The following is a 20,373-nucleotide window of genomic DNA, read 5'->3' as shown; positions in this document are numbered from 1 at the left end:
TTGCACACATCTAGAATTTGGCTATACTTTCAACTGCAACTTCATGCTAAGATACCTCTGCTGGCTCTGTGTGTATGTGTGTCATCTCAGAACTTGCACTGACCTGTGGCTGTAGCTTTGTACAATGTTGTTTGTTCTCTGCTGAGGTACTTTTAGTTATGATTCAGTCTGCATTTCACATCTCTGCCCAAATACAGCCATCCAGGACAAAATAGCTAAGTTTAGTTTTAGTCTGGTTATTTTGCAGTGCCTGTCATGAGCATTGCATGATTCATCCTTCTAAGACATCTGGATAAGTGCAGTGGCTTTCACTGAGAATAGGTCAATCACTGGTCTACCAGACCCTGACCACAAATACAGTGGTGTTAATATTTCCAGCTGCTGAAGTGCTTCACTACAGAATTTGAGAGTCTATAAATGGTCTTCCAAGACCATTCTCCGGAAAAATATGGAATAAAATCCCAGAGACAAGCACATGGTTACAAAAGCACCAATGCTAGGATATAGTTCAGGGCATAAAATAAGTTCCCCAGCATTCTGAAATTAATAGCCCAAGGCTGATCAAACTATTTAGGGAGCAGAGCAGGTTCATCAGTGAGGCGTGTGGTCAGAACTATTGCGACATGGCAAACTTCAGCTTAGCAAGGTGCCTCAAGCAGCTGATGTGCAGATGGAGCACGGGAAGCACAGCCCTGGGAGAGCATTTTTCCTATCACAGTATTTTAGATTCTTGAAGAATGAGCTTATTTATTCCTTCTCTGTGGGCTTTGTGAATCAGTGTCAGTGTAGATTAGACTGTTTTCCTACAATTTGTGAAGAAATTCTCCATCAGGTTGCCTGTTCTTCTTTTATAAAAACTTTGGTGAAAAAGCTTCCTCCTAATATATGGCATCTGTAGCTTCCTTCAGCTGCTTTCCACCTTCACATCTTTGACGACCTTCCAATAACATACTTCTTCCATAATTTCCAATCTTTTCTCCCACTGAAAATTTCTCCTCCAGGTGTTTCCTTCTCTTGAATTGCTTCTTCATTCTCTCCTGGACACATAACTAGGGGAAAACCTTCACTCCTGTGAGAGAACAGTGATCAAAGCTCTTTTATTCATAGCAGAGTGTGAACAGATTGACGTCTGGACTTTCTAGACATGAAGGAAAAGGACGTGGTGCGACTAAATATTTTGCTGGGTACATAAGCAGACTTTTCTTGTGCAATGATACTTTATTGTTGTCAAGCATAAAAATCTTTTCCTGCTGTCAAGTGCAAGTGAATTGTACTGGCTTCACCTAGGCTCTTGGCAAAGAATGAGCCCTGAAATCTGGGCTCCATTTAGCTGTGCTCCAGAACTGCTTGTCCTATGGGAGACCATGGACAACATTTTATGTACAGGCTATGCCATGTTGAAGGAGCCAGCTAACAGCTAAGAGCTGGAAGGACACATAAGAAATTGCCAGTTCTTGTTGGAATTGGCGCTGTTATATTTTTCGTGCAAATTTCTTTGTTGTTTTCAGGACATGTTTAAGGCATCTATCTGCATTCCCTCGGATCCTCTTTAAGTGAATTGAGACTCATGTTCAGACCTCACCATATCATAGTTCTACTGGAAGTTCAACGAGGAATATAATTAAAGCCATGCTCTGGCCTAGTCTGTAGATACCTGAAATTCTAGCAAGTGTGAAGTTCTAGCAAGTGTCTCCAGAAGTGTAAAAGTAAAAACTAAAGACTGCTTACTCTGTATCCTGCTGTTCTCAATTGTATGTTTAGGTTGACTGTCCACAAACACTCTTGCTGGAAGGTAGCCCATATTATCCTTTGAACATTTATGCAAAAGGTATCTGACCCTGAAATGTCCAATTAAAAAAACAAACAAACAAACAACAACAAAAAAAAAAACAAAAACAAAACAAACAAAAAAAAACAACAGCATGAACAGCAATAGCAAAACATGTTAAAAGCTGTCTAAAAGAATTTCCTAAAATTCTGACTAATTGCTGAGCTTACTGTCATCAATACCTGCAAGTCCCTTTCATAGATAGTGTCTATCCATTTCACTTGGGGCCTAAAGAAATAAAATATTTATTTGCTTTCTCTTTGTTAGATACTCATATGCGTAGCACGTGCTATGGAGGTATCAAAAAAGGAGCATGCATTCGTCCCTTCCCTGGTGCTGTTACAAAATCTGAATGTTGCTGTGCCAATCCTGACTATGGTTTTGGAGAGCCATGTCACCCCTGCCCTGCTAAAAACTCAGGTAGAATTTTATATTTCTTCAACTACTGTTTTTTTTTTTTTTTTTTTTTTAAAATCTTATTCAGAGAGCTCATTTACTTCATACATTTAGGAAAAATGAACAGTTTACTTAATAGAATTGTATACCGAAAGTGTTTGCTCCTTTTAAGAAAAGCAAACTCTCTGGTATTCTGTACTGACTGTTTTTATGCATTGTAACATTTGAGGCAAACCAAGTTACAGAGCTGCCCTGACTGTGACAAAACTGAAAAAGAAGGAACATGAGTTCTGTGAATGAAACTGGATACTTGAATTAAGTGTTGACTCTAAATAATGATTAGGTAAAGAGAATAAGCAGACATCTCTGATAAATCTTTACATTTCATAGTTCAGTAAATCTAGTTTAAGAGAAGTCTTGTATTCACTTTAGAAATCTGTAATTTATAGGAATTAGCTCTTCAAATGAGCATGGACAGTGAAAAAAAAGAAGACTCTTGCAAACAGAATTGAGATAAGAAGTCTTGGATGGTAATTCCATTCCATGTTGTTTTAGAGGAAGAAAAACTGGATTGTGGTTGAAAGTAATTATCAGAGCGAGAAGTACTGTCAAGACTATAATGAAATCACTCTAGTGTTTCATTCTTGTTATCAAATTTTCTATTTGAATATGTGCAAAAGTTCAGAGTGGAATGTTACTATCATATCTAGCTAAGGTATCTATAATTCATGTGAACACTGACATTTTATTACTTAAATTGTAGAAAATTATTTTGAGAAAGAATCAAGTGGATTTATTTTAGGATTAAAAAAGCAAAACACTGCAAATGACTTTGTTTTTTTATTTCCCCCGACATCTCTTGCTGCAATGAATAGCGGAGTTTCATGGCCTGTGTAGCAGTGGAATAGGCATTACAGTGGATGGACGAGGTATGTTGTACATTTTATTTAGTATATGTGATTGGAGATGGGAAAAAATGATATACTTAAAAGCAGATTGTTCTGTAACGTACGTGAAACTAATATTTTACTTGTAGCATTTTCATTATTAAAGCATAATAACTAAATGCCATCTAAAGAAAGAGCCAGAATTAGTTCCCTACAATCGTAGATGTTATCTTAATCCAGCAAGAAAAAAAACAGTAATGTCCATTTTAATTTCATTATGTGATTTTCATTATGTGACGTTATGTGAGTTTTAGGATACAAGACAGGTTCCTCTGATTGGGGTAATGACAGGGGTCACTTGCATTTTTAGCTGATTTTCTATCATTTGGAATAATAGTGGAGCAGTTCTTCAGATCCAGAGATAATTTCTCTGATGAGGTACTTGGAAGGAAGCTTACTAAAAAAAAGTCCTCTTATGTAGTTCCTAGAATGAGAGATTTTATTTGTTGCTGGAATTTGTAAGGTTGTAGCTTCTTTCTCTATCATCAGAGAGGGGAATTTTAGAAGCAGTTGTTGAGCCAAACCTGAAGGAAGGGCAAGACGTGCTTTACCTTCCAGTTAAATAGGACAGGTTGAAGAAAGAGTGGTTTTATTGCTAGGTTGTTCCCTGATGAGTTAATAAAGTTGCAGCCAGATACTGTACGTGTAATATTTCGAGGCATTTAATCTGTATAGCTTTTATCCTCATCAATGTTAAAACTCTTACTCAGTTCAGAAGGAACAGACTGAGACCAATGGAACATGATACCTAGTAAAAGTCACATAACTTCAAAAAAAAAAAAGCACTGTATTAGAAGGGTTCAGTAATTACATGTGCATAATTTTATCCTTGCTTTTTTGAGCTCATTTCTTAATGTTTTGCCAAACTTAAAAGCAATGTGAAATATGTAGTTTGTATATCTCATGAAGAAATAAATGCAATGCATCATGATTTTGTACAAATGCTGCCTTACTGTTAGGATTTACTTGTAGGAGGCTTTACAGTCTTTTGGATATGTGGAAAATGAAATTTCTCACTAAAAATGTAAGACTAGTTAAGCTCTCCATCAACTGCAAGCTAAATACCATAATCTCTTGGGGGACCTGTATAAAACTGGTATTTTTTGTACATCTTGCATGTGAGCTCATACATAGTTTTCTTGATGCTATTCCTACTGCTATTTACGCCGTGGGAGATTGTTTGCCAGTTTTATGTCCTGAAGGAGAGGAATACTGATCCTGCGTCTGGTCGCTAGTTTATATTGTTTTCCTCATCAAAAGCAATGAGAATCCTTATCTTGAGTGAATGGGAATATATTTTACCAGTGAAGGTCTTGGCATATAGAATGACTTTCAGTTGATTCATAGCTTGTTAATTAAGCTGCTATCCATCACCACATACTTAGTGCTTGCATTCAGCTTGTGGTTAACAAGCCCAAAACCTTTAAATCTTCCTGTGGGAGGAATCCGAATGCACTGATGAGGGCAAAGATTTTACTGTCTGGTTCAACATAAAAAGTAAAGGGAGGGACAGGACTTTCTAAAAGCATTAACTTTGAGGAGTTGGACACTATGATCCTTCTGGGTCACATCCAACTCAGGATATTCTATGATTCTATTATTAACTTTATAAGGAGAAACAGAATCATGAAATGTGGTTTTCCTGCAAGATGTAAACGAGGCCAGCAAGATACAGAAAAATTTCTGCTTTAAAGGAAACATAAAGCTGAAATATTATACTACTTTATACTTTCTTAAGTAATGTTCAGATATCTCAGATCTTTGAGTTTAATCCAGGCATAGCATAACTTTTAGAATGATAGAATTATTTGAGTTGGAAGAGACCTTTATAGGTCACGTAGCCCAACTCTCTTGCAATGAACAGGGGCACCAGCAGCTCAATCAGGTTGCTTAGAGCCCTGTCCTGCCTGGCCTTGAATGTCTCCAGGGATGCGGCATCCACCACATCTCTGGGCAACCTGTGCCAGTGCCTCACTACCTTTTCCTTACATTCAGTCTAACTCTCGCCTCTTTTGGTTTTGAATCATCTCCCCTTGTCCTATCACAGCAGCCCCTGCTAAAGTGTCTGTCCCCTTCTTTTGATAGCCCTCCTTTAAATACTGAAAAGCTGCTATCATGTCTCCCTGGAGCCTTCTTGTCTCCAGACTGAACAGTATTTTCCAAATGCATTTCAGAGTATATGTAAATTATGAGGAATATCCTGATCTAAACTGCACTATGTTTCGGGAGGAAATGTCCTTTATAAAAAAATGAACTGTACAAATATAAAACAATATTTTTGTGAAGTCACAGCTAGACCAGCATACCTGCTGTTTTTTCCAGTGTTTGGAAAGGGAACTATTCAAGTAATGGGCTTACCGTATGGGAAGAAATAACTTAACTTAGTACTGAAAACCCCTCTTTTCCTCAGAGGTAAAAAAAAAAAATATTAAAAATAGCCTGTTCCTGCTCTTATAGTTCATATAAATATTCTGGAATTTTCCAACTACAGCAGAAATTCTATATGGGACTGTAAATTTAGGGAATATATCTCATTCATCATCCTATTCTGTCCATCCAAGAGAAATTTCAAAATTCCAATAAATACTGTGATTTCTATAAGCCTGAATATGCTGTGGTATTGATGTATGCATTAGTTCTCTATTAGGAAACGTATTAATATCACCTAATAAGTTGTATCTTCTTACCTAGATCCTCAAACCACAGGCATTGAGTGCACAGGCTTGGTATTTTGCATCAAGGTATTCTTACAAACATGTAGTCATTTTATTGATTTAAGGTGGAAAGCATGCTTACAGGTCATCCATTTTAGCATTCTGCTCAGAGCAGGGCTAACTTCAAAGTTGAATCAGGTTTCTCAAGGACTTGCCTGGTTGTATTTGTAAGATCTCCAAGGATGGAATTCCTACAGCCTCTCTGAGCAGCTTACTCTAGTGCTTAACCGCTCTCATGGGGAAGAAGTCTTTCCCTAGCATTCAGCTAAAATTTCCCCAGCTGTTTTTAACTGTTGTCTCGTGTGCTTTTATTGTATAACTTGGAGAAGAGGTTTGTTCCATCTTCTCTGGGACAGAATCACAGAATGGCCAGGGTTGGAAGGGACCTCAAGGATCATGAATCTCCAACCCTCTGCCACATGCAGTACCACAACCTCCCCATTTAATACTAGACCAGCTAATATTAGACCAGGGCCTCATCCAATCTGGCCTTGAGCACCTCTAGGGTTGGGGCATCCACAGCCTCTCTGGGCAGCCTGTTCCAGCACCTCACCATTCTCTCTGTAAAGAACTTCCCCCAGTCATCCAATCTAAATCTCCCCTCCCTCAACTTAAAACCATTTCCTCTTGTTCTGCAGTTATCAGTTCTTTCAAAGAGTTGACTCCCCTTTTGTTTATAGGCTCCTTTTAGGTACTGAAAGACTGCCATGAAGTCACCCTGCAGCCTTCTTTTCTCCAGGCTGAACAAGCCCAGCTCCCTCAGCCTGTCTTCTTAGGGGGGGTGCTCCAGCCCCCTGATCATCTTTGTGGCCCTCCTCTGGACCCTCTCCAAGAGGTCTCTGTACTGGGGGCTCTAGGCTTGGATGCAGTACTCCAGATGGGGCTTCACAAGAACAGAGTAGAGGGGGACAGTCACCTCCCTGTCTCTGCTGGCCACCCCTCTTCTGATGGAGCCCAGGATACCATTTGCCCTCCGAGCCGCAAGAGCACACTGCTGGCTTATGTTAAGCTCTTCATCTACAAACACCCCCTGGTCCTTTTCTGCAGGGCTGCTCTCAAGGACCGCTCCTTCCAGCCTGTACGGATGCCTGGGATTCCTCCAGCCCAAATGCAAAACTTTGCACTTTGCTGTGTTGAACCTCATTAGATTCATCTGGGTCCACCTTTCGAGTCTGTCAAGGTCCCTCTCAATGGCATCCCTTCCTTCCACTGTGTCGACTGCACCGCTCAGCTTGGTGTCACCAGCAAACTTGCTGAGGGTGCACTTGATTCCATCATCGATGTCATTGATAAAGATGTTAAAGAGCACCGGTCCCAAGACAGACCCCTGAGGGACGCCAGTGGTTACCGGTCTCCCCCTGGACATAGAGCCATTAATCACCACCCTCAGTCTGCGGCCGTTCAACCAGTTTCTTATCCATCAGGTGGTCCACCCATCAAATCCACATCTCACCAATTTGGAGATATGGATGTGGTGGGGGACCGTGACAGAGGCCTTGCTCAAGTCCAGGTAAATGACATCGGTTGCCTTCCCTTCGTCCACCAATGCAGTCACTCCATCACAGAAGGCCACCACATTGGTTAAGCATGACCTTCCCCTGGTGAAGCTGTGCTGGCTGTCTCGGATCACATGCTCATTCCTCATGTGATGAAGCGTGTTGTCCATGTGGATCTGTTCCATGATTTTCCCAGATACAGAGATGAGACTTACTGGCCTGTAGTTCCTGGGTCCTCCTTGCTCCCCTTCTTACAAATGAGGGTGACGTAACTCTTCCTCCAGTCGTCTGGGACCTCCCCTGACAGCCACAACTTTTCAAAGATGATGGAGAGCAGCTCGGCAACCACCTCAGCCAGCTCCTTCAGGACCCTGGGATGCACGCCATCCGGCCCCATAGACTTGTACACATTCAGTCTTATGAGGCAGTCTTGGACTTGCTCTGCCCTTACACTGGGGGGGGATTTACCGCCCTGGTCCCCACCGAGAAGTTTAGGGATGCAGGGCATCCATCATGCAGGAACGATCTTAATTATGAGTGAACTGCTATCATATCTGCCTGTCACCATGGTCTTGCTCACTAAAGAAACCCAATTCATTCAGCCTCTTTTCATGTATCATATGCTCCACCCCTCTAACAATCTTTGCAACACTTTGAGTTATTCTCCCCAGTTCTGCTGGTATCTTTCTTGGATTGAGAGTCCCAAAACTGAACACATTGTTTAACACAGTTTTGCTGTCATCTGTGCCGAGTAGAGGGGAATAATTGCTTCCTTCACCTTCCTGTCTGCACCCTTGCTCTAAATAACAGCCCCAGCCTCCAGTGAGTCAGATGCTCCCTTCTTTTTGATTCTGTCTGCATCACTTAGTCAGGTTTTTTATACTTTCCAATATCTTCTGTTTCCAATATGTTATCTTCTGCAGATATTAATGAGTGTGCATTGGATCCTGACATTTGCTCAAATGGAATTTGTGAAAACCTACGTGGCAGCTATCGTTGTAACTGTAACAGTGGCTATGAGCCTGATCCTTCTGGAAGGAACTGTGTGGGTAAGTTTCTCTATTTTGCTATAAATGTTGAATAATTCATCACCACATTGATGATAATTTGAACTGATAGAACATGGGTTGCAAGGGAGACATATATTCTTACAGCTGCAGTGAAAACAAAAAATTTCTATTGATCCAACCTTCCCTGGTAACTCCATAGCCAGTATTTTTACTTCTGTCTTTTTCTGTTATTTGGCAGAGGTGTTTGATGATTTTATTTTATTTTTGTTACACTGTTTGTCTCGGATGTGTAGGCATCAGATATCATTGCAGGCTTGGATTTGTTTTCCTCAAGAGCATGGATATTCTGTTATACAAGAGAATCTAAAATGTGTCACTTTCAAGACTTGAAGATAAGTTGACAAGAATTGAAAGTTATGGTTTTGCACAGTAAAATGTAACATGTGGCTACCACTACCAAAATGAACAGTACCTGGTGATGTTATGCTATGCTTAATCTAAAGGGGGATCAGGCGCTGATATTAATTGATGGGTTTTTCTTATTCAGTATGCTTCCTATCCTAATCTTAATCATAGCTTCTTTTTCCTGATATATGATACACACCTGCTCTCGTGGTATGTATATGTAATCTAAGATGTCTACCATGCATGAACTATTCAATTTGTATTTAAACACATATTAATTTAATGGATTTCAAAATCCTTTTTTTTTTTTACTATAAAAGAGGATTAGAATAGTAGTCTAACATGCCTTTACTTATGTATCTTTAAAAAAAAAAAAAAAAAAAAGACAGAAAGAAAGCTGATAATTTGAAGATTCTGTAATCATACAATTAGATTATTAAGGTCATTCTAGGAGCACAGGAATATTGTTTTAAGACTACCCATCAATTGTTTTTAAAGACTGCTATTGAAAACCTTTAAAACTTGGGTAAAAAAGAATCTGAAAATGATTTAGATTTTTGAAAAAAAAGGATTGGCATTTTTCACTGCATAGTCATTATAGGAAACAGCACGTCTAGTAACCTAATTGTTGCTGTAGAATGCAATAGGAGCTTGTTAGAGAGACTAAGGCCTCTTGTGGCATTTGATCTTGCTGATGTTAATTCATCTGTTACAGACATTGATGAATGTTCAGTGAATGGGCTGCTGTGTGATAATGGCCTCTGTCGAAACACTCCTGGAAGTTATAGCTGCACTTGTCCAAAGGGCTATGTATTTAGCACTGAGACAGACACGTGCGAAGGTGAGAAATGTACAAATTGTTAATCTTATTGCTTGATTTTATTTGCTTTTATTGCTTGCATAGTATTAAAGCTAACTGATTAAAAGCCATTCAGACTGGAGACAAGAACAAGAGCAAAAAGAGAGTACTAAGGTATGGCATAAAGCATTCCTCTTACAATTTTTCTGCAGTACTTTCAGTGTGTTGGGTCTTATCAGTGAATTTCTATCGAAGTAATCAGTTCATTGTTGTATGAAAATGTTTTCCTTTCTTTAGACAATGCATGTGGAAGATGAAATAGAAGCAAATATATACTTGCCTTGTATTATACAGTGATGACATAAAGTTTATAATTTAAGGAAAACTGCATATTTTGATCACAAGAGACTTCATTTTTTCCCATCAGTCTATGGTGATTTTTAATTGTAGATCATATTCTGATATGCATGTGATGTTTGAGTTCCTGGGTCTGAATGTTACTGCCTGGTGATAAAAAATTGTCTTTTGTTTTCCTCAAAATTCATACCTTATAGTTAAAATTGCTTTTGTTTTCATGCTAATGGACAATGTCAGAGGAATGAAAGTGTAACACTGCAGAAACTGAACACAGAATCACAAAATTATTGTGACTGCAAGGAACTGCTGGTGGAGGTCATGTTGTCCAACCTCCTGATTCAAGCAGGGCTATTCAGAGCAAGGTGCTTGCCCTTTGCCATGTCTAGATGGCTTTGAAACATCTCCAAGGAAGGAGATTCAGCAACTTCTTTGGGAAATCTGTTCTAGTACTCAGTCACCAGCACAGTGAGGAATTGCTTACTGATATTCCAGTTTGTGCCTATTGCTTCTTATCCTGTCATTGAGCTCCACTGAGAAGAGCCTGTCTCTGTCTTCTTTGAACCCTCCTTTTGAATGTATACACTGGTAACATCCCAACTGAACCTTCTCTTCTTTAGGCTAAACAATCCCAGCTTTCTCAGCCCTTCCTCACAGGAAATGTGCTCCAGTTCCTTCATCATCTTCTTGGAGCTTAGTTAGACTCTCTTCAGTACATCCATGTCTTTCATCTACTCGGAGGTCCAGACCTGGACACAGCCTTCCAGATATGAATGCAGCAGTGCTGGGTAGAAAGGATGGATCACCTGCCTCTACCTGTTGGTAGTGCATTCTTTAATATAGTCACAAATGCCATTAGCTTTCTTAGCAGGAAGGGCACATTGCTGGGTCTTGTTCAACTTGGTGTCTGCAAGGACCCACAGGGCATTTTTTGCAAAGCTGCTTTTCAGCTGGGTTACCCCCAGCCATGTACTGGTGCCTGGGTCTGTTCCTCTCCAGTTTCAAAGCCCTCCCAAAGGCTTTGAACATCTTGTTGAACTTCATGGGTTTCCTGCCAGCCAATTTCTCCAGCTTGTAAAAGTTGCTCTGAATAGCAGCATGAGTCTGATTTATCAGTTACTCCTTCTAGTTTGTGGCATCTGCAGACTTACTTGAGAGTACATACTTCTTCAACATCCCAATCATTAATTTCCAAATCGTTGTTACCAAACAAGAATGGACCCAGGATCAATCCCCAAGGTGGTACACCACAAGTTACTGGCCTCCAACTAGGCTTTGGTTTATTGATCACCACCCTTTGGGTTTGCCAGTTCTGACACTTTTTAATCCACCTCACTGTATGCCCATCCAAACTTTGTACGTTAAAAGCTTCTCTATGAGGATCTTATGGTGGCAGTGTCAAAGGCCTTACTGAAGTCCAGGTAGACAATATCACTCATATCCATCATACTGATGATTTAATTAGTGAAGCTTACAAGGTTGGTCAAGCATGATTTCCCTTTGTTGAATCCATGCTGACTGCTCTTGATGATTTTCAGCTCCTTCATATGCCTGGAAATGGTTTCCAGGCATAGCTGCTCCATGAGCTTTTCAGGGATCAAGGTGAGGCTGAGTGACTTGCAGTTTTCCCAGGTCCTCCTTCTTGCCCTTCTTGAATATATGAGTGACATCTGCTTTCCTCCAGTTTTAGGCACTTCCCCATATGTCTATGACCAAGCAAAGTATCCTCACAACGACGTTTGCCAGTACCTTCATTGCTTGCAAGGACGCATGGTCTTAATGAATGTCCAGTTTGCTTAAGTGTTCCCTGGAGTGATTCTAGTCCAGAAGACTATCTCCATCTTCTATGCTCCAACCTTTCCCCTTGATCTGTGGGAAGTGGGATTCTTGAAGACTGGTCTTTCTAGTAAAGACAAGCAAATTTGAATAAGAAATTTTACTGATTTATTAGTTATTATTATTAGTTATTTAGTTATTTTTTAGTTTTAAGCAAAGCTGTGAAATAAGGGAGTTGAAATGAAAGTATTGGCTTTTGTCTCGTTTTTAATTAGTATTCAGAGCAGCAATATATATGACTAGATTTTTTGCATTGTATTAGTTTATATTAAATATAAATTATTTATTATATATTATTTTTTGTATAATATTATTATGATTAGGAAGTTTTTTATAATGAATAATTATACATTTGAGTGAGTGATGATGAAGGTACAATCCTTCTGGAATACGTACTGTATAAACCAGTATAATCTGCTAAGTTTGCCTGGAGTAACAGAAGACATTATTGTCCTCAGCTGCTTGTTATTACTGATCAGCCACAAGTTACTTCCATACAGCTAAGCAAACATACAAAATGGAAAGTGGAAGCACTCTTTAAAATATTCTTGCTGTGTAAGATCAGTCAGGTTAACTTAAAACATTTCATTCGCAGCATTTGCTGAATGGGCTAACTTAACACTGCAGCAATGAGGAAGGCTCATGTGCCCTTTGCAGTTTTCTTCAGAGCAGTGGAAGCAAGCAGCATGGGGGCAATAGTGTTTTGAATGTCTCCAACTGTTCAGAAAGTGAACATGTGTTTACACTCAAAACATCTCATGAAATGGTTTAAATTCTGACGGTATCAAATCATTCACCTCTTCACCCCTTCTATTCGAAAGGAATTATGTTTCTTTATATTTCAGTACATGTGTGTTTCAGAGGCCACTTTTAAGAGTTAAAATTTCTTCTCTTCTTATATGTTACAAATTAGCAGCACTCGCTCAGGTTAGGCGTTTTCTTTTATCATGCTCCCATGGATTTATAGCACACTGTGCTAAATTGTCTTAGTGCCTCGTATCTATCCACAGTGTTTGTGTGAGATATTGTCTTCAGAGTCTGTCTTTATGTTGCGTTTCCATGCCTAAAAACATTTCTAGCAGTGAAAATTGCTTTCCATGTGCTTTTAATTATCAGAATGGAAAATCCAACAACTTCAAAGCATAACACTGAGCAAAAGATAGACCAATGAGATACCAGAATGGAAATAGCTTAATTATTGAAGTAGTAGTATATCCAGATTTTCAAATGTAAAAAGTAAATATGTATTTTAACAGCAATAGAACTAGTAATGGTATCAGAAGTATTAATAAAAGGCTAAGGTTTTGAACAGAAAAGTGTGCAGAAACATGATTGCTCTAGGCCACAACATCTACAGGGAAAAAGTGATCTTTTCTGTCTTCCGGGCATCCTTGTGACTTTTCCATCACCATTCCTGTGTTAGGTCTTCTGCTAGCACAGGTTTTGGGGATCATAAAATTTCATAGTTCATAAGTCATGGATTATCCCGAGTTGGAAGGGAGACACAAAGATCGTCAAGTCCCACTCCAGCTCCACACAGCACCACCCAAAATCCCAACGCTGTGTCTGAGAGCAGTGTCCAAATGCTCCTTGAAGTCCAGCAGCCCATTCTGTGCCCACCGCCCTCTTTCCCTGACCCCCAGCTGCCCTCCCCTGACGCAGCTCCATGCCGTTCCCTCTGGCTATCACTGTCACACAGAGCAGAGCTCAGTGCTGCCCTCTGCTCCCAGGGTACGGTTGGCCCTTTAGGCTCCAGGTTACACTGCTGCCTCATGTTCAGCCAGAGCAGCCTGATCCCTTTCTGCAGGCTGCTCTCCAGCTCTTGTCCCTAGGTCTGCATATGTATGGCTAGAGTTAACCTGTCACAGGAGTAGAATCTGTCAGAATGTGTCAGTTGCTGTTGTTTAACTTTATGCCCTTTATCTCAGTTTTTTTGCACAGTCTCTCTACTCCTGCGGGAATAAAGAGCTCATCCCAATGTAGTGTCATCAGTGAACATGTGTATGCTTATCTTCAAGTCCTGCATTCAAGTCACTGATGACAATGCTTAGGAGAACTGCCCCTAAAAGGAGCTCCATGAAACCCCACTATTGTCTGGCTGCCAACCTGGTGTAACCACATTTACCATACCACTTTGAGCCTGAGTCATCAGCAGACTAGTTGTTCATCCATGGCATTGTGCCTTTGACTACTTGTATGCTGGACATTTTGTCCAGTTCACTGAGGAGTAGGCAAGTTCTTTAGATAGCATTGCCAGCAGATTTTGACTGCAAAATCATAGTATCTAAACAGGTTACGTATAAGACTAGATAGAGTTTAAAGCAAGTTTTATGAAGACAAGATTCTAGTAGAAGTATAGATATCCCTAAATAGTCACTTTTTTTAAGGAATATGAGACTTCTTTTAGTTTTTATCCAAAGGATATATGTGCAGTTCCCAAATTAACTGTTCAGGGATCACGTCTGAAAATAGGAACAGGGAACTCATGTGATATATTCAGAATAACACAATACAGTACTTGGTGACAGTCAACTAGTAATGTAGGTACTAAGGCATTTCATAATTTAAGTCAAACTGAATATAGAAGATGCAAACACCTTATTAGGAGGTTGATATGTAAGTTAAAGTCTATTCTGCTGTAAAGGAGGAATGACTGAGTTGATCATTCAGAATCATTAGGTACAGCTGTTCAGGTTTCTGTTTCGTGCATTTATTATTTCCTGGATTTGGAGATAGATGAATTAATGCACTTAATCACTTGTTTTTCTTTTTTACCTGGAAATGTTTCCATATATTTTTGAATACTTGTAATGAGTTTATTTCCTTCATGAAGTAACAGTTGTTGTTTCCCTTTGTTCTTTTTCATAATCCTACATATCTGCTGAATTCTGAGGAATGACTGCATGGTTGGGCACAAATGCAACAGTAATATTTAAAATAAGCGAATATGTTATTGATGTAAAAAAAAAAGAAAATCATTTAAATAACAAAAAGACAAAACCAAAGAACCAACCCTCAGCCAAAACTTCAGATTTGCAAGAATATTTTCTGTTTGAACAGCTATTTTAGTGTAATCAACTCTAAAATACTTGTAAATTTTTATTGTCTATGTGGCAGATTTGGAAGGATAATCAGTTTCTTTGAGTACATTTATGTACATGAAATTGCTTGCACAGGTTGTGAAGAATTTATCATCACCATCTCGGATAAGATGGAATTGAAGGAAATTAAACTGAAGTTTAGATTTAGCTGATCAGACGAAAAAAGATTCAGGAGTGGTTTGGCATAAAACTTGCTATGAAACCTGTTAAATGTATTCTAAAGTTGAGTGGGTTGGCAATTTAAGGAATATATTCATCTCTTTTTTGTCTAAATTCTGATTTCAAATGGACATTAGTCATCCAGTTTTGAGTTACCGGTTCACTAGTTATAGAAAAAAGACAGAAGTTTTATGTTCTTTAAGCTCTCTGAAAATGCTCTGATGCTTGCTACTCACCAGTATATTTCTGATTAATATAACTGTCATCAGTAACTGTGATAAAACAACAAATTGAATTGAAAATTTTTATCGATTTGTTGCAGAGAGTATAGGAGTTGTTCTAGTCTTCAGAGTCTGTGAAAGTAGAGATTTTTACAACAAGCTCTGTGGTTTAGATTGTGTTTCCAGTGACATAACTAGTTAAACGTAAACCAGATGTGCTTTGAAGTTTATTTCCAGGAATGTACAGCAAACTGTTTCAATTTTTGTTTCTGTGACATTTACAATGTACACTCATTCCTCTTAAGCAAAAAGTCTTCAAAAAATATATGTTTTTGTACATTTGCTTTTTACTTTAAAATATGAAACAGTATTTAAAATCAAATATTTTTCTTGCTTTTTTTTTTAAATGCACCTTAGAAGGTTTACGGAAACAATCTTTGGAGTTTGTTTACACTGTGCTTATGATACTTACTTGTCCTGATTCAGCAGAGCACTATTGGTGAAGTACGTTCATTCTTCAGTTTTTCTTTTTTTTTTCTGAATGGTGGTTTTGAGATGTACTCAGGGAAATATTATAAACCTCTGAGTACTCAAAAGGACTGGGTTTTGGGGAGATGTTGGTTTGGCTCTTGTTTCTTTCTGTTCCATTTCGTTGGTTGATTTTTGCTAACATGGAGCTGAAGCGTATCACATGCAGAATGTAACAAACAAATTTTTCAAGTTTGGGGGCCCGAAGCACAGTCACAAGATCATTTTCGAAACAGCTAGAAGTTAATGCCTCCAGAAATGCATAACCTCATCCTCATTGAAATCTGTTCTCCATACTTATAATCTGTGGTGAGAAATGGCATGGGATGAGTATTCCTTCATCTGCATCAGGACAAAGTAAATTAAGGAAAAGCATGGCTCTGTGAGACAGAGTCCCTCACACCTGATCTTGGTTATGCTTTTGATCTGCTTTTGCCATTTTCAACCCAGAGATAGGAAAGTGAACATTTGTCTGAAGGATCAGGCAGTGGCTGGCACTGACAATAGACAGGTATGAATCTCCCTATTCTTCTACGTTTTTGATCAGCTGGCTGCTCAGTTTGTTTCCTTTTCTTTGTCTTTTACCAGAGAGTAAAGAACATAACCCATAAACCTATAGATGCTTTTCTCCTCTCCATCTCCATTTATTCTTGTATCTTTCAGTTTTGGGGATGCTGACTTTCATGTATGGTTCTCAGCTATTTTTTTGTAGGTTTGAGTTTCTTGTTAAATGTGAAAACCAAAAGCAGAGATGTATTTTCCTAGAAAAAAAAAAGATTATAAATGTAACTTGTTAATTTTCAGGGGGAATTAAAGATAGGTGTAATAACCTGATACATTTTAAATTTATAAATATGAATGATCCTAATTTTTATGGTTTTTTATGTTCTGAATATGATTAAAGTAGTGTCTTAGATAGTAGCAGTACTACTTTCTGCTCAGTATCGTGTTTTGTCTTATGTACTGGTGTTGTATGTGCAGGTGTGTGTGTGGTGGGGCTGACAGCTGTGAAAATGATGTGACACTTTCCATGAAAATCTCCTGCTTTCATCTGTAATGTTTTTAGGCAGACTTGAAGCATTTTACCTGCAGTTTTCCTTGCTGGGTCTCTGACTCAGACTTCTAATCTACTTTAAAAATATCAGACAAAACACTTCATTTCCAAGAATGATTAGCTACTAAGAAAATGTTGATCTGTGTGTTGAGAAACATGTGAATATTGTGACTTCTTCTTCAAAAAACTACTGTTCCTTTATGCTACTGCAGTTCTTCAGCTGTTTTTGTGCCCCCTTACTCTGAAATTGTGCTCAGATTTGGCTAAGTTGAAAGTCTAATTTTGCATTTACTCACTCAGTGGAGATATACTATATTCTTTGTGTGCAAAAGCTCCAAAATTTCCATGGGGCTGCTTGTGCATGTTCCATCATGGTAACTTCTCTGAAGTTTCCGCCTTAGGTGAACAGGGAAGAGCACTGAACTGGACAGATAACCACACCTGCATAAAAGCAGAAGCATAAACGCAGAGACTGATCAAAGAGCCCTCTGGCCCAGTGCTAACTAAAAAAGAGCAAGTACAGAGCATTACTTTCCAGAAATAATCTCTGAACTGCTGTGATTCCAAAGTAGGATCTTTCCGTTAATAACTGTCTATGGATTTCTGTTCAATAAGTTGTCCAGATTGATGTTGATTCATGAAAGTTTTCAGCACCCCAGGGAGAGGTTTTCCAATTTCTCAACTCATTGTGTAAATGTTTGTTTAGTTGTTTGGCTACCAGCTAGCTTCACTGGCTGTCCCTTTGTTCTTGCAATGCAAGTGATGGTGACATGTTGATGCTTTTGACTGGGAGCAACTATGTGTTTCTGTATAGTCCACTTTCCCTTCCTTTCTTCCCCTGTACTGAGAACTATTCAACATATAGTGCTTTAAAGATTATCTCTATGCCTCACTGTGATCTGTTTTTAATCTTGGGAATATTTGGTTTCCCTGTGAAAGCAGCAGATATTACTCTCTGCTACCAGGTATTGCTGGCTAGGAAAAGATAGGGAAACTAGGGAGGCAGGAAACGTACCCTAGATTGTAAAACTTGAGGTAATAAAGTGTGAAATGTATTTACAGGGAGGAGAAGGGGTGCAGAGCAGGCAAACGTTTTCCAGATTGCCAGCTGGGATACAGAGGTGCTTAGCATTTGCTCTGTACAAACTATCTGGCTTCTGCAGATCTTACATGATTACCTCCGTGCTGTGTTGGTACGTGACCAGTGCAAAGCCTGTCCTGGCCCCACATGTTTGCATACACTGTTGTTGTACTCTTCGGCAAGCTGGAGTGGGCTGTGATCTGTTAAAATAAAACCTGAGATAACACAACCAACTTTATCTAAGCAGGCTGTCTGCAAAGAAAAGTGGAAGCTATGCCTGTTGTGGCATCAGGCAGACGTCTGTTCGGGACTGGCAGCTCTGGAGGAGCAATGCAGGGACAGCATTATTGGTAGCGTGGGATTTAGCAGCTCAGGATTAGTACAGCAGTTAGCCCTGTGTAGGAAGTCCTAAACACAATTGGTTGATATGGTAAAGGCTCCTGGATCTTGTGTCTGCATCTGTGTAAGCTGGCTGACACATAAGACAGAGAGTAGATTTCACTCTTTTGCTGCTCAAAAAACTTGCTGTCATTCAAAGACAAGTCTATTTACTGTTTGTAGGCAAGTAATTCCATTAAGGAAAGAAACTGTGAAAATTGGCCCTTTAGTTAGCTTCTTGGCTTGGATGTGAAGAGGCGGATGACTCAGTTTCCTAAGCATTTCTGAGTGTTTTCAATCTCTTTGTTTCTTTCCTCATCCGCCCGTATATATCCTTTGGTGACTATTCTAAATGATTCCTACAACCCCATAAACGTCTCAAGATTCCTTCATGGAATCTTCCTCCAGGTCTAGTGAAATGACAGCTTGATCCCTCTTGGCACACTGAATAGCAAATGGTACCTTTTGCATGATTTCTGACCAATGAGCAGGGTGCTACAGTCTGTTGATACTATTAATGTTACTGGTGCTTCATACATCCTGTGTTAATTTATAATTAATTTTTGTGTATCAATATGACATTATTCTTTGGACAGTACTAGCAAACATAAGTGTGCACTAGCAATTTTATTTCAGGCCTGACAGAGAAACTGTCTGGTTAGATTAGAACGTATGACTTGATTAGAGATCTAGATAAAAAAAATTAAACTGGTTGAGTTTAGGAAAAAGTAGTGGATATGCATCTGCAACTGTTCTTTGAAAAATTTTGCTGGTATTGTTTTAATCTTAGAATTGATTTGACTATAAATAATAATAAAAAAAAAAAAAACAAACCAGCAAATAATACTGTCTGCAGGGGTCCTATTCTTTTATATGAGCCAGCTTAAAAAATTCATACGGGCAATAAATAGAAGGAGTTAGGGGATAGGGGAAAGCACCATTTACGCTATACAAGTTTCAACTCCTATTTCTTGAATACTTTCCAGAGCTACAGAATTGCAGCCAGCATTGGAATATTTTGATTCTGACAGGGTTTTCTTAATTCTTCCAAAGCCTTATGGAGCCATAAATGACAGAAACAATAAGACTTTTGTTTGTGCACAGCGTGTTGTGGCTAGGGATGCATTGCTTTCCATGATGAAAGAATTTTGATTTCTCACAAGGCTGTTACAATTTATGCTGGAAAATTTTATATTCCACGTTCTTGGAAACCCTTGTCTTTGGAGGAAACAGTCATTTAATTAATGCTTTCAAAATGTGCATTCCTATACTCATGTACATAAATGCTAGCTGTCTGTCTTCGTCTTTCATATGTCATGCTTCAAAAAGACAGACAGGAAGACAGGCAGACAAAGAAAAAAAGAAAGGGGGGAAAAAATACATATACCAGACTTTCTTGGCAAAACAATCCACAGCAGCATTGATGCTCCTTATTTTATTATTTTTTTTCCCAGAAGCACATTACTGTTCTAACAGTGTCTTTTCTTTCTGGATTATAGATATAAATGAATGTGAAAGCAGCCCATGTGTCAATGGTGCCTGCAGGAACAATCTTGGATCTTTCAGTTGTGAATGTTCACCTGGCAGCAAGCTGGACTCTACAGGACTGATCTGCATCGGTGGGTCTTCCCTTGTGTTTTGCTGTTGTTGCTGTTGTTTTTTTTATCTGTTTTTCTTACTAATTAAAAACAAACAAAACCAAAAATAAACGTTTAAAGCGTTGATTAAATCAGCAAGAAATTAATTTATTTTCCTCTTGCAGTAGACTGCATGTATAGTTGTGTAAGACCAAACAAATCCATACCAATAGGATTGATTCCATGGAAGCAGAAGAATGTTAAGGAATTATTGTCATTCTTACAAAAGATAAGATATGAGTAAAAATGTAGGTAGTAAGGCTAATAACTGAAAAATTGTAAAGCCGAAATACCTTTTCAATTTTTTGTCCTCTATATATTTGAGACAAGAGAGTAAAACTGGACTAACATCTACTCAAATAGTGATATGAAAGCTCCTGGCTTTTAGGATTCATGGCATTCTTCATAAACTGCGATTACTTTTTCTAC

General features: G+C 38.8%; 1 protein-coding gene across 2 annotated transcripts in view; it reads left to right on the top strand.

Annotated features, from left to right (window-relative positions):
* The window catches only part of FBN2 (fibrillin 2), a 157,269-nt gene that overhangs the window by 68,975 nt on the left and 67,921 nt on the right, over nt 1-20,373 (top strand). For both annotated transcript variants that reach the window (XM_042822846.1, XM_042822847.1), the window contains exons 16-20: nt 2,096-2,248; nt 3,100-3,153; nt 8,305-8,430; nt 9,512-9,637; nt 19,807-19,926. In XM_042822846.1, the coding sequence (XP_042678780.1) occupies nt 2,096-2,248; nt 3,100-3,153; nt 8,305-8,430; nt 9,512-9,637; nt 19,807-19,926 (579 nt within the window). The remainder of the gene's footprint in view (nt 1-2,095; nt 2,249-3,099; nt 3,154-8,304; nt 8,431-9,511; nt 9,638-19,806; nt 19,927-20,373) is intronic.

Source organism: Centrocercus urophasianus, unplaced genomic scaffold, assembly GCF_019232065.1.
Source record: "Centrocercus urophasianus isolate 14NV4802_14NV808 unplaced genomic scaffold, USGS_Curo_1.0 seq_21, whole genome shotgun sequence".
Taxonomy (NCBI): Eukaryota; Metazoa; Chordata; class Aves; order Galliformes; family Phasianidae; genus Centrocercus; species Centrocercus urophasianus.
This window is presented reverse-complemented; position numbering and strand designations above follow the sequence as displayed.